The 12,939-nt window shown below is 39.7% G+C and overlaps 1 protein-coding gene and 1 pseudogene across 3 annotated transcripts in view; one reads left to right on the forward strand and one right to left on the reverse strand.

Moving 5' to 3' along the window:
• MARK3 (microtubule affinity regulating kinase 3) overlaps positions 1-12,939 on the forward strand; it is an 83,155-nt gene that overhangs the window by 26,329 nt on the left and 43,887 nt on the right. For both annotated transcript variants that reach the window (XM_080920402.1, XM_080920401.1), the window contains exon 3: positions 5,473-5,526. In XM_080920402.1, coding sequence (XP_080776528.1) covers positions 5,473-5,526 — 54 coding nt within the window. The remainder of the gene's footprint in view (positions 1-5,472; positions 5,527-12,939) is intronic.
• Positions 4,941-5,290, reverse strand: LOC308427720 (homeobox protein Crxos-like; annotated as a pseudogene). Its single transcript has one exon. The product of its transcript is annotated as a homeobox protein Crxos-like (transcript).

The raw sequence follows: 12,939 nt of genomic DNA on the forward strand, positions 1-12,939 counted from the left end.
ATAAGCACCTTTATTTTTGTTTTCAAACTGTTAGTTTGCTTCTGGCATCAGAGTTACAAAATAAAAATTCCCAGAATTTGATACAGGATGTGACAGCACAATCTTCTTCCCTCTCCTAGGGAACCTTTGTTGCTTATTTTCTACCACTCTTCCCCAAACCCCACCCACTACTTGAGAATGAATTGTAACCTCCTCTCTAGCCTTGACCTGCGTGCTACACCACAGCGATCATATAGTTGCCCTTTCTTCCTCATCTCAAGGTTTCACTGCAGTCCCAGCTCTCCAGGCTCCAAGTCTAAGGCTTACCTATAGAGTTTGAGTCAACCCAGCGTGGAGGAAGATTGAGAATTTCCCCATCAGGTTTCCTTGCTGTGTGTGTTAAATAGTTATTTAAATAGTTATCTTTCACAGCAGCTTTGAGGACTCTCATATACTATAGTGGAGCTGTGTACAACATATGTGACCTTTCTTGAAAAGTTCAGTTCCTGAATGGAGTGATGGCTTGGGAGTTAGGAGCAGTGACTATGCAGGGCAGTAATCCCCAGTACTCAGGAGGCAGAGGCAGGCAGAGTTCTAGTCTACAGAGTGAGTTCCAGGACAGCCACAGCTACAAAGAGAAATTCTGTCTCATAAAACCCCAAAACCCCCAAAAACTCATAAACAAAGCAGTTCCTGAATATGAAATATGTAAGGACAGAAATAGGATAGACTCTTTAGAGTAGCAAGGTGTTGTTTACAACCAGAAGAAACTAGCAATTGTGAAGAGCAATATTAAGCTTAGAAACCAGGTTTCAAAAGAAAGTGGGAAAATGCCTCCAGACTGCCAGATTTACCCTGAGAATGCAAGTGATGACCAGAAAAGAAAGAAATTCCAAATATACTTTATAAAAATGCTTATGAAAATAACGTTTGGGGTCTGGAGACTTAGGGGTTGAATGTATGTACTACACTGTCTTTTTCCAAAGGACCCAGGTTCAGTTCCCAGCACTCACATGGTAGCTCACAACTGTCTCTAACTCCAGTTCCAGGGATCTGACACCCTCACACAGAAGACACATATAGGCACATATCACCAGTGTACGTAAAACTAAATACAAGTTATTTAAAAAAAAAAAACAAGTTTGAAGAAAATTCTACTTTCAAATACATTTAAAATTCTGGAGATCATGTTTTTCACTGTCCTATCTCTATTTTTACTGTCTTTGGTTATTTATTATGAGTGTTCAAGGCCTTAGATCAGCTCAACAAACTTAAGTACCTTGTTCTTTGTGTGACAAAACTTTTCCTGGAGAGATAGTACACAAAAATCTCAGCCCAGATAGGGATCTCATAACAAACCAAGTACATACCACCATAGTCCAACTTAGTGAAGTCTTATTTGGGTTAAGTACAGGAATGGTGGTGAAAGGTTACTTCCAGGAAAAGAAATAACTCTGCCATATCACTAAAGCTACCCTAGCATTGGTCTCAGTTCACAGGATTGGGAACCTGGAGCACACTGTAAACCTGGAGTTGTAGGCAGTTCAACAGGTTGGAGAGTGTCCTCCGAAGGTGCCTGCCTCCACTGGTCTTTCCCAAAGCTGGTGTGTCTCAAGAGTCTTCTTTGAAGCTAAATTCCATTTATCTGAGAAGGACTCTTCAGGTTTTTGTTCTTTTGTTTTCTGAGATAGGGTTTCTCTGTGTAGCCCTGACTGGCTTTACTCTCAGGTTTTATTGTGGTACTCTGGCAGAGGGGGGAGGTAGTGAATCTGGTCAGTTTCAGGGACTTCCTGAAGCTCTTTTGAGTTGTTTCTCCCCCTGCTTGAAGAGGTTTCATTATAGGATGGACTGTCTGAACCTCAGAGGCCTCTACTTACCCACAGAACAGCTTGATCTATAAAGATGACTAAGTAGCCTGGATCCTTCCTAGAAGAGATAAGTATAGGTAATATTCAAATAGCCTACCAGCAAATACTGTTTTTTCTTTCTTAGTTCAGTTTTCATTTAAATTTATATTTCTCAAATATGGAATTAATATTTTGACTTTTTTATAATGCATGTACATACATTCTCCACATTTTTCTCTATTCTTTGTTGTCTTGAAGCAAATGGGGTAGTCTTTCCTCTCTGAAGTCAAAATCATTGCTACAATGTTTCTTCTTGGTCCTGGAGGCCAACAGGTTCTTGTATCCTATGAACCTATAATCATAATTTGTTTTAACCTAATCAGTAATTTGTTTTAGACCAAGGTCAGTAGTTTTTAAAAATAATGCAGTGTTGCTGGTAAAATGGCTCCCTGTGGGTAAAGGTTCCTATGTCTTTGCCTCATCAGATAATCTGAATTTAATCCCTGGAACCCACATAGTGGACAGAGAATTGACTTCAGACAGTTGTCATTGGTGACATGCATGTATGCACATACACAGTAGATAAATAGATAGGCAGGCAGACAGACAGACAGGAAGGAAGGACAAACGGGACAGACAGATCATTTTTGTTTTTTACTTTTGAAGACAGGGTTTTTCTGTGTAGCTGTCCTGAAACTTGTGCTAAAGACCAGGCTGGCCTCAAACTCACAGAGATCTGCTTCTGCCTGGGATTAAAGGTGTGAGTTTCCAAGGAGAGCACAAAAATCTTAAAAAACAATTTTTGTACTAATACTATTAAACCACTTTAAAATTTTCCACACAAATAGAAAGTAGGATTTTCCAAAGGTCATATGATAACGTGTATCACAACAGATGAAGCATATACATCTAGAAGCTGGACACACCTTTAATCCTAGCACTCAGGAGGCAGAGGCAAGCAGATTTTTGTGAAGTCAAAGCCATCCTGGTCTGCAGAACTATATAGTGAGATCCTGTTTTAAAAACAAAAGGAGTTCCATTAAGTATGCTATGGTAACACAGTGGTTTATTGTTATTTTGTAATGAATGAGTAGATACTTGTTTTATAATTCTTTTGTTTTCATTTATGATGTGGTAAATATTGATAGATACAGCTTAGACTTAGGGTCATCAGTAATCTTTAAGAAGGATGTAAAGGCACTAAGAAGTATGAGAGTCATTGGCCTGGAAAGTCTCCAAGTTCTTTTCCCAGGCTTTGACTGCTATGCTTCTTTCAGTGGGTTTACAGGATCTGATTCTACAGGATACACAGTGGGAAGTGGGTTCTGCATTTTATAAGGTGGTCTGTTGACTGATCTGCACCTTAATTAAGTGGGAAGCTGAATTCAGTTCACATGCTACTCATAGCTAATTTTTTTCTTCTTAAGTAGAACTTTTAAAAAAATTCCTCTCCCCCCTTTTTGTTGCTGGGTATCAGCCATATTTTTTTAAAAGATTTTATTTATTTTATGTATGTGAGTACACTGTCACTGTCTTCAGACACACTAGAGGAGGTCATCAGATCTCATTACAGATGGTGGTGAGCCACCATGTGGTTGCTGGGAATTGAACTCAGGACCTCTGGAAGAGCAGTGAGTGCTCTTAACTACTGAGCCATCTCTCCAGCCTGATATCAGCCATCTTAATGCAACAGGCGATAGATAGGTTTACCAGGAGAGGATACTCATTAGTGAAGCTGATCCCTTATCTTTTAAGTACGAAATACATACTGTTAGAAACCATAGTTTTTCCCCGTGTGCTAGTATGCTTTTGTTTTTGTTTTTCCCTTAAATACTATTTGCTAGTATATGTTCTTTCTGAACAAAAGTTGCCAGGTGACATCTTTATTGCCTCTATATATGTTTTGCATGGTTAGCCCACAGATTGGTCCAGAGTACTCTTTAACAGTTGCAGGGACTTTCCCATTGTTCCTTGAGACATGTTCCTGACATGTTCCTTAGGCTGGTCTTGAACTTTACTCACCTTAAGTCTCCCTGGCACCAGAGGGATAGATGCCTGTGTCTTACCGGATCTTCTGTCTGGAGTGGCTTTCTTGCCATTGCTAGATGTTTTCAGATTCAGCACCAAATTACTCCATTACTTATGAAAGCTCTATGTGCAAGACACTCCAACAGGTCTTTTAGGCTAACTATTCCTTTCAGGATTCTACCCTGAGATTCCGAAGTCTGCTGAAATTAGTTTCAGCAAATAGCAAAGTAGGGATGGGAGATAAAGGTCAGTAGCAGAACACTGGCTTAGGATCAATGGGATTCTGTCTAGCCAACACTGCTACCCCCAAAGGAAAGAGATTTGCTACACTGTGTATAATTTTTTAAGTATTCATTCTGTAATATTTTGAGGGAAGAACTGAGTAAATATTTTCACCTTCTCTGTAAGTAACAAGTATAAACAATGTAATATTATAGTTTGCATAAGGTTTTTATGAGTTGTTCTTTTTTTAGACCAATTTCATTCATCAACAGTTTCATTTTATCAGTGAGTCACTCCCAGATCTAAATCCCCAAGTAGGTGGCTCAGAAGCCTCAGTAGACCAAAAATAAACAAAAAAACCAATAATATATTCATGATCAAAGTCAAATAAAATGATCAAGGTCACAGGAAAAAAAGCTAGCAATGTTAAAAAGTTAATCTCATGGAAAACGGTTGTTCTGGCGGTATATATAAGTCTGTAATCATGCCTTGGGAAAAGGAGGCAAGAAGTCAGTGTCATACTGTGCTCCATACTGAGTTGATAGCTAGCCTGAACTATACCACCTTTGAGGGGGAGCTGTTAAAAGAATTGGAACCACAGGCTTCAGCCAGAGATGGACCTCTGTGGGGTGTGGCCCTGCAGGTTCTAGTGGAGGCCCAGTTGGAGACTCAGCATCTGGCATACTATTTCTGTCCAATGCCATCTGTTCTGACACCCAAGTATTCACAAATATGGACCCTGAGGCTTCTGGAATGCATCTACCAATTTGATGAATTTGGTGCAGTCGGGAGTCTGAAAGGGAAGGGAATTGGGGGAAGCAGTTTTTGCACTACATGTTGGAGTGGCTCCATAGGGAAGGAGAATCAGCAGCTGTGCTTACAGCTGGTTGAGGACTCGGGATTGATGGGAATGAGCCTGCACTTCCAGCTTGGTGGCTGGCAGCAGAGGGCTTTGTAGGAAGAAGAGGTATCATTCTGGGTAGTCTGCTGCAGCCTGGCGAAGGGAGGGTGCATCTCCTGCTCCAAGGACTGCTTGGATGAACCAGGCCTCAACTTGTTCCTCCTTTAGTTTGAGTCTGGTGGCCATGAGCCTTGAGGTCTGGGTATAGTTCCACCTTGAAGTGTTGTTCCAGCTCCCAAAGGTGCTCTCAACTGTACTTCTGGTCAAGGGGACCCAGGGTATAAGAGGTCAGAGAACTTGGATATGCCTCCATCTGTCTGTAGCTCACTTCAGGTGTCTCATGAGTTGTTCTTAATAATCACATAATAGTCTTATGATATTCTAATTGCTTTGTCATAACCAACTGAGATTTGCTTTTTAACAATGCCATGTGTATGTTACTGGTTAGTCTATAATCAACAAGTTCTGAAAATGTGTAAATGCTTTTTTTTCTAGGTTGCAATAAAAATAATTGACAAAACTCAGTTAAACCCAACAAGTCTACAAAAGGTATGTTGATTTAGTATTTAATATTTTAGAAGTTTGAATTGCTGTGTAATTTGCCTCTTAAGTCATTAACTGTCAGTAGTTAGTACAACAAAGCTTTCTGTTCCTCCAGTGAATGGAACTTGCTGGGCTTGGTAATGTTGCACGCCTATAGCCCTAGCACTTGCAAAGTAGAGGCCGAACGCCCACCCACCCCCCAATTTTAAGGATACTCTGGGCTTTCTAATTAGGCACCTCCCTCCTCCCCCAAAAAAATTAAGTGAAATTTTTCATAAAAATAATTGGGTTTGAGGGCAATTTTTAAAAAATGTTTTGACTTATGAGAGAATTTTTTTAAACAACATGAAATCTTTTCATTTGAGACATACACTTTTCTAAAGTGACACAAACTGAACCCAGTCGAACAGGTGATGCCTTCATTTCTCACAGCTCATGCTAAATCTTCAAAATCTTGTGTCTGCCCAGGCTTAGTGATTCACGGCTCTCGACTGTGCCGCTCCTGGCTCTCCTCAGTCCTCTGGGCTGGGTAGCATTGATGCTTCCTGGTCTTTTCCCTGTCCAGTTTGGCATGTCTGTTGGTGTCATCCTTGTTCAGCTGACATTTAGGTGGTCATATTGTGAGTGTTGCTTCTGAACTTACTAGGAGCCAGAATTTCACCAGTTTTCCACAAGTTTTAACATAGCTTGTCTCAGGTTTCCCTTTGGTTTTGCTTGCTTTAGTTTTTTATTTTACTTGGTCATTGTTGTTATTTATTATAAGATACTATAACCACAGCATCAAGTAAGTACACTCTGTATTTTCTGATTAGTCCAATAGTTTGATTATGCATTTTTGCACTGGCATTAATTATTGTTTATAATAATCTAGTAGTTAAATTGTAACAATTTGTGGTATAGTTCAGGTAAAATGTAACAATTTGTGGTATAGAACCAACCTGAATAAACTTGTCTCAAACTTCGAGCTATCTAAGACAAGTAACTTGATAAGTATATTTGACTTATTTGGCAGTATTTAAAACCAGGTGGACTAAGTAAGTAGCCTTTTTTAAAAATGAAAATAAATTATAAGCAGTCTTTATATATTTGTTTCCTATTCTTTCACACTGTGTTGTTGGGGAAATAGCAGCAGAATATGTGGCAACCTTGCCCATTTTCAGAGACTGTTCTAACAGCCTTTTCTTTGCTTGTCATTCACAATTGTGCCACCCACCAGTAACAATCTCTCCTGCCCCATTTTGCTATGTATTATTATTATTATTTTTAAGCAGGCTTATTGTGTAACTCAAGCTGGCTTTGAGTTTGTGGTAGTCCTCTTGCCTCTTGGTCCTGGAGTCCTGAGATTACAGTTCCAAGCCACTAGTCATCTGTAGCTAGTGACATAAAGATTTGACTCTTCCCTGGAAGTTAGTGTCCATTAGTCACATTCTGCCATCACCTGTGTAGTCCAGTTATGTTCCCGTTACCAGAAGATGTTCACCAGCTCATCCAGGCAGTTTTGCACATATCTTAAAATTGTGTTGATTTTAGTATATTCAGGCTGGCACACTGAGTCAGAGAAGTTTATGAAATGCATGTAAGTAAACCCAAAAATTGATGTTATTTTCACAAATGAGCCTCTTAGTTTTTCTAGCCATTGAGCTAATATACAACATTATTATAAGAATAAAATAAATGTAAGATAAAGGATAAATGAAGATTTCTTTGCCCCATTGCTTTTGTATTTTTACCTTCAACTACTTCTAACCACTACCAGGGTCAGTTTTTAATGAATTCTGTAATGTTTTGTTCATACAGTATTTTTGAAAACAAAAAGGAATAATAAAAACCTTAGTGGTCCTGGTTTACAAAGCATAATTAGATCCAGTTTGATTAAATAATAGGTAGTTTTGTTCAAGCTTGTCATATTAAATTCAAGTCTGCCATTAAGCAAGTAATGTTGGGCGCAGTAGCACAGGCCTTTCATCCCAGCACTGGGGGAGGCAGGAGCAGGCAGATCTCTGTGAGTTTGAGGGCAGCCAGATCTATAAATCAAATTCCAGGACAGCCAGGGCTATTAGAGAAATCTTGTCTTTAAAAAAAAAAAAAAAAAAAAAAAAAAAAAAAAAACAATTAACCAAACAAAAATGAAGCAAGTTATACAGCTGTAGCCCAGTGTTTATAAATCCTAGCCCTGGGGAGACAGACGGGTGGATCTTGTTGACTGGCCAGCCTAGTCTGCTTTCCTAGTTCCAGGCCAGTTAGAGGCCCGGACCATAAATAGTAAACAAATAAATAATAGAATGGGTGGCACCTTAAGAATGACACCCGAGGTTGTTGACTGATCTCTAAACTTACATTTATGTACATTTTGGTTTGTTGAGACAGAGTTTCTTTGTATAGCCCTGGCTGCCCTGCAACTTGTTTCATAGACCAGTCTGGCCTAGAACTCAGAGATGCTCTTGCCTCTGCCTCCCAAGCTCTGGTATTAAAGGTGTACACTGCTGTGTTGAGGTATTTCTGTATACTAAGTGTAACCCATCTAAGGAGAATGTTTTCCTTCGGTCTTGGAAGTGGATTGTCAGCAAAGGAGTAATGTTTAGGACCATGTGGAAGTCAGACTGCAGGTACTGTTGGGCTCTATTCTGTAACACTGAGCACAACACTAAGCCAGGTGAATTTCTTGCTCTCTTGGAAAATACTGTGAAGGAAAACAAAACAGGCTGTATACACTATTATATTCTTATAGTCTTGGTTCTGTGATTTCTGGTTCTATGCTCGTTGAGCTAATTCTTAGAGATAACAAATTATTGTCCCTTAAGTGTGCCTTTCATATGCAAAGCAGACATTTCTAGAGCCCGTATTTGAAATCTGCTGCTCTAACTAGCTCTTATAGAAGTCAGCTAGAGACACTACCTTTCTTTGTCTTAAGAGTTTCTGAAATTATCCTGAGTAGCCACTCCAAGTCCAGCTTCTTGGTTTAGTTTGCCTTTCCTTGGAAGCTGTAATAAAGGCTTGGCCTGTATTTGTAATACATGGCACAAAGTGACTGCCAATGAAAAGATAGCTTCAACTTGCAGAATTGCCAGTGACCAGCCCAGCATCCAGGGTAGACTGAGGCAGGCAGCCATGAGTGGCGAAACGTGATTGCTGGGATAAAAGTTGCTTACTTCTTAGCAACTTCATACCTTTAAAAATCTCTTTGTTATTCTTTGGCTAAAAGCTGATGGCTTCTGGCCATTAACTCCTTCGGATAACAGCAGGGGATTAAGAAGGCTTAGTTATTTGGACTTTTTTGTCTTTGGTTTAAAGGCCACTCCCTGGCCAGGCTAGAGGCTCCTGAGATGCCCTTAACATAGGTCTGATTTATGTTGTACTTAAATTGTTTTCATTATGTGAATTACTTGATTCCTGCTAAAAATGGATTTCTGCTATAATTCAGACTTTGGAGCCTATGTTTATGTCTGTCTCTGTGTGTTATATAACCCCGAATTATAAAGTTACATCTTCTTTTGGGGTAGGGGGTAGTATTTCTCTGTGTAGCCTTAGCCACCCTGGAATTTATTCTTTCTATAGACCAGGTTGGCCTAAAAAATCAGAGATCTGCCTGCCATTGCCTCCCAAGTGCTAGAATTTAAGGTATGCACACCCCCTTCCCCCAGCTGAGCCATGAATCTTTCATATTAACCATCACTTCTACTTTGATATTATCTAAATTATGTATGGGGTTTTTCACTCATTTAGAATATTCAGCATGTAATAGATTCAGCATGATAGGGACAAAAGATCTTTCAGTGGAGAATATCCTAAGTTACTGCTGTGGACTCAGTAGTAAAACATTTAGATTTATTTTACTCCATACATGTATGAATGTTTCGCCTTTGTGCATGCATGTGTGTGCACTGCCTATGTGTAACCCTGTTATATTCCACAGGGTTATATTAACCCTTTGGATTCCATGGATTATGAATGTCTGTGAGCTACCACATGGATGCCAGGAATCAAATCTGGGTCCTCAGAAAGAGCAATAAGTGCTCTTACGTACTGAGCCATCTGTCTTTTATTTCCGAAGACAGGATATCTTCATGCTGCCTAGAGTGGCCTCAAACTGGATTCTCTGTGTTAGTGCTGGAACCATCAACCACATCATCTCTCCCCTTTATTTGTTTTGATTTGATTTGTTGATTGATGATTTTTATAAAAATACTTAAGCCAGTCTTTCTGTGACAGCCCAGGTTGAACCAGAATCCACAGCCGTGGCATTCCTCTTGTCCTAGCTTCTTAAGTGCTGGGATTACAGTCCTCTCTGAATCTCAAGGAAAACCAGGCCAATTTCTTGAAAGAACTAAACAGAGCTAGGATTAGCCAAGAGGTGAATATAATTTAAGAGGTAATGGCAGATAGATGGTAGAGGGTCTGAGCTCTGTTACGTGTGTGTGTGTGTGTGTGTGTGTGTGTGTGTGTGTGTGTGTGTGTGTGTGTGTGTGTACACATGGCAGTAAACAATTCAAAAGGCCTGATAGGAAATCTCTTGGTGACATGTAACAGGAGAGTAGGTGGAAACTCTGTGCTCTCTTTTCAGAAGTTTAGTATCTTCACTTTTAGAACATCATTTTTCTACTGTCTGCATATGGAGAAAGTAAATGTGAGGTTCTGAGATACTCTCCGAAAGCATGGGTTGGCTTAGTAGTTGCTGAGCTCTTAGGAAAATGATTCCTCAGATCTTAATCTCTTCAGATGTTGATGATGGATGCTCTGTGTTTTTACTGATAGCCAGCTTCGAAAAGTACTTTTGTTTTGACTAGAAAGGTGGCTCATGTTTGGGAGTGCTTTTTACTCTTCCAGAGGATCAAAGATAGATTTCCGTCACTCAAAACCATCAATAGTTCCAGTTTTAGGAGACAACACCTTCTGATCCCTTCATGCATCATGTGGTATGCATTTATATATTCAGATAAAACAGCCATATACATAAGCAATAAATTTTTAAAAATTGTCTTTTATGAGAGCTATTGTTTTTGAAGCCAGTATAGTCTACATAAAATTTATATCTGTATGTTATAATTCTGTTAGTCCAAAGTCTACACCAGAAATGTTTGAAAAAGGTGTAGTTTTCTTATCATTCTTCACATGACCTAGTGAGTTCACAGAATCTTTATGAGACAGATGAAAAACAGCATTCACTTGTTCTCTGTTTGTCAATCAATAAAAACTCAATTTCAGCTTTTTTGATTTCTTGAACTCTGTTTCATGTTTCTCCTTTGAAACATTCAGTGCTTAAAAATTTATATTTTTATGTATACATGTGGAGGTCAGGGAGACTTGAAGGAGTTGGTTCTCTCTATCAGCAGGTCTTGGGATCAAACTCAAGTTACCAGTCCAGGAAGCGAGTGACTGCACAGCTGAGCTACATTCCTTTAGTCCTAGCACTTAAGAGGCAGGTGGGTCTCTTTAGTTTGAGGCTATCCTGGTCTACATACAAATTTACCTCTACAACTGCATTAGTTACTTGGGCCCAACCGGGCTTTATCACTCTAAGTGTACATTGAAGGATGTACAACATTCCATGAACATGGAGCAACAGGAAACACAGTCTGGCACAATAAAAACTAGGTATGTGAGGGTGACTCTGGATTTCTATTACTCTCTCAGACATCTAATTTGTCCTTAACCATGCTGTACTCTAATTCACTTAAAATATTTTGTTTTTTGGTAACTTTTCTGAAAGGTAAATTGAAGCACTGACACAATAAAAACTCTGGGCCAAGAAGATGGCCCAGCAGGTTCTTGCTGCCAAGATTTAGGACTTAGGTTTAATCTAGGGAACCTGGTAGACAAAAAGAGCCAACTCTCACAAGTTGTATTCTGCCTTCCGCTATGACATATGAACCTATTAAATAAAAAAAAAAAAAAAACCCTACCTTGTAATAGTCTGAATATTCTAAATAACAAGATGTATTACTTTCTGTTAAAAGAAATCTGTCAACTGAGTGTTGGGTCCACACCTTCCATTCCAGCACTGGGGAGGCAGAGGCAGGTGGATCTCGGTTCAAGGCCAGCCTGCTCTACAGAACTAGTGCCAGAACAATCAGGGCCACATAGAGAAAGGATGTGTAGTGCATGTTTTTTAAGCATAGTATTTGAGAATCAAAAGCAGGTAGCTTTCTTTGAGTTCAAGGCTACCCTGGTCGACATAACAAGCTTCAGGTACATCAGCTACATAGTGGGCCCTTGTCTTGTGGGGAAAAGGGAGAGATAGAGAAAAAAGGGAATGTTGGAGAGACGGCTCAGTAGTTATGAGCAGTGGCTTCTCTTTTAGGTGACTCAGATTTAGTTCCCAGTACCCAGGTGGTGGTTCCCAGTTGTCTGTAACTATAGTTCCTGGGGGCCAGCTCCGTCTCTGCCTCTACAGCACACAGTGCACTTACATGTGAGCAGAACACTCATATTCATTAAATAAATAATTTTTAAAAAGTCCTTCAAAAATAATTGTTTTTATTTGTCAGTAGAACCCTGACAGCTCTGTAACAATACTTCTTGTGAACAGGATTTAAGAAATGTGGTCCTTAGAATGCTAAGGAGGCTGGATCAACCCCAGTGAGACTTAGTGCAACCTGGTGAGACTTAGTTCTTTATTGTTATTGTTGTTTCAAGACAGGCCTTCTCTGTGTAGCTCTGGCTATCCTAGGACTTGCTTTGTAGGCTAGCCTGGAAACCACAGAGATTTTCTTCCCTCTGCCTACTTAGTGCTGGGATTAAAGGTGTGTACTACCACACCTGAGTGACTTAGTACTTTTGTTTCTGCTGTGTGCCAGACTTGGTTTCAGGTCCAGTGGAGGGATGACATGATAATAAACATGCACATACAAAAATGTGTAGGGCATGGTAGTGCTTGCTTACTTTTAATCCTAGTACTTAGGAGCAATAGCTAGTTCAATGCTAGTTAAGGCTATATATAGTAAGACTTCGTCTCCAATGGGAAAAAAGTGTCGGCATCCCTTCCTTTGGGAGATACTCGATATTTCAGGGAAGAAGTGAGGTAATAATTGTTGTCAAACAGGAGACTCACTTAGATGATTCTACCTGGTACTTGATGGATGAAAAGAGATTTTCTAAGAATGGAGCATGTCCCATTAATGGACATGGAGTATGGGCATTGCTGCTGTTGATAAACACAGACTGAATGATGCAGGGCTGCTATTTGTGGTCTTGGTACAGTGTCCTAAGGTAGATTGTAACAGCAGATTGTGAAGTCTTCTAGTTTAGGGCTTGTGAAAACAATTGAGAGATACAAATGATAACTGTAATGCGTTATAAATTATGGTATCTCTGCTTGACAGGGGGAAGCCAGAAAAGAAGCCAAATCTGAATGGTTGTCAGAAGTGTGGTTGTGCTTTGTCTGGTCCAGAAAATAATCTACAATAGTCAGATTTTGGTCTT

This window comes from Micromys minutus (assembly GCF_963924665.1).
Source record: "Micromys minutus genome assembly, chromosome: 1".
Taxonomy (NCBI): Eukaryota; Metazoa; Chordata; class Mammalia; order Rodentia; family Muridae; genus Micromys; species Micromys minutus.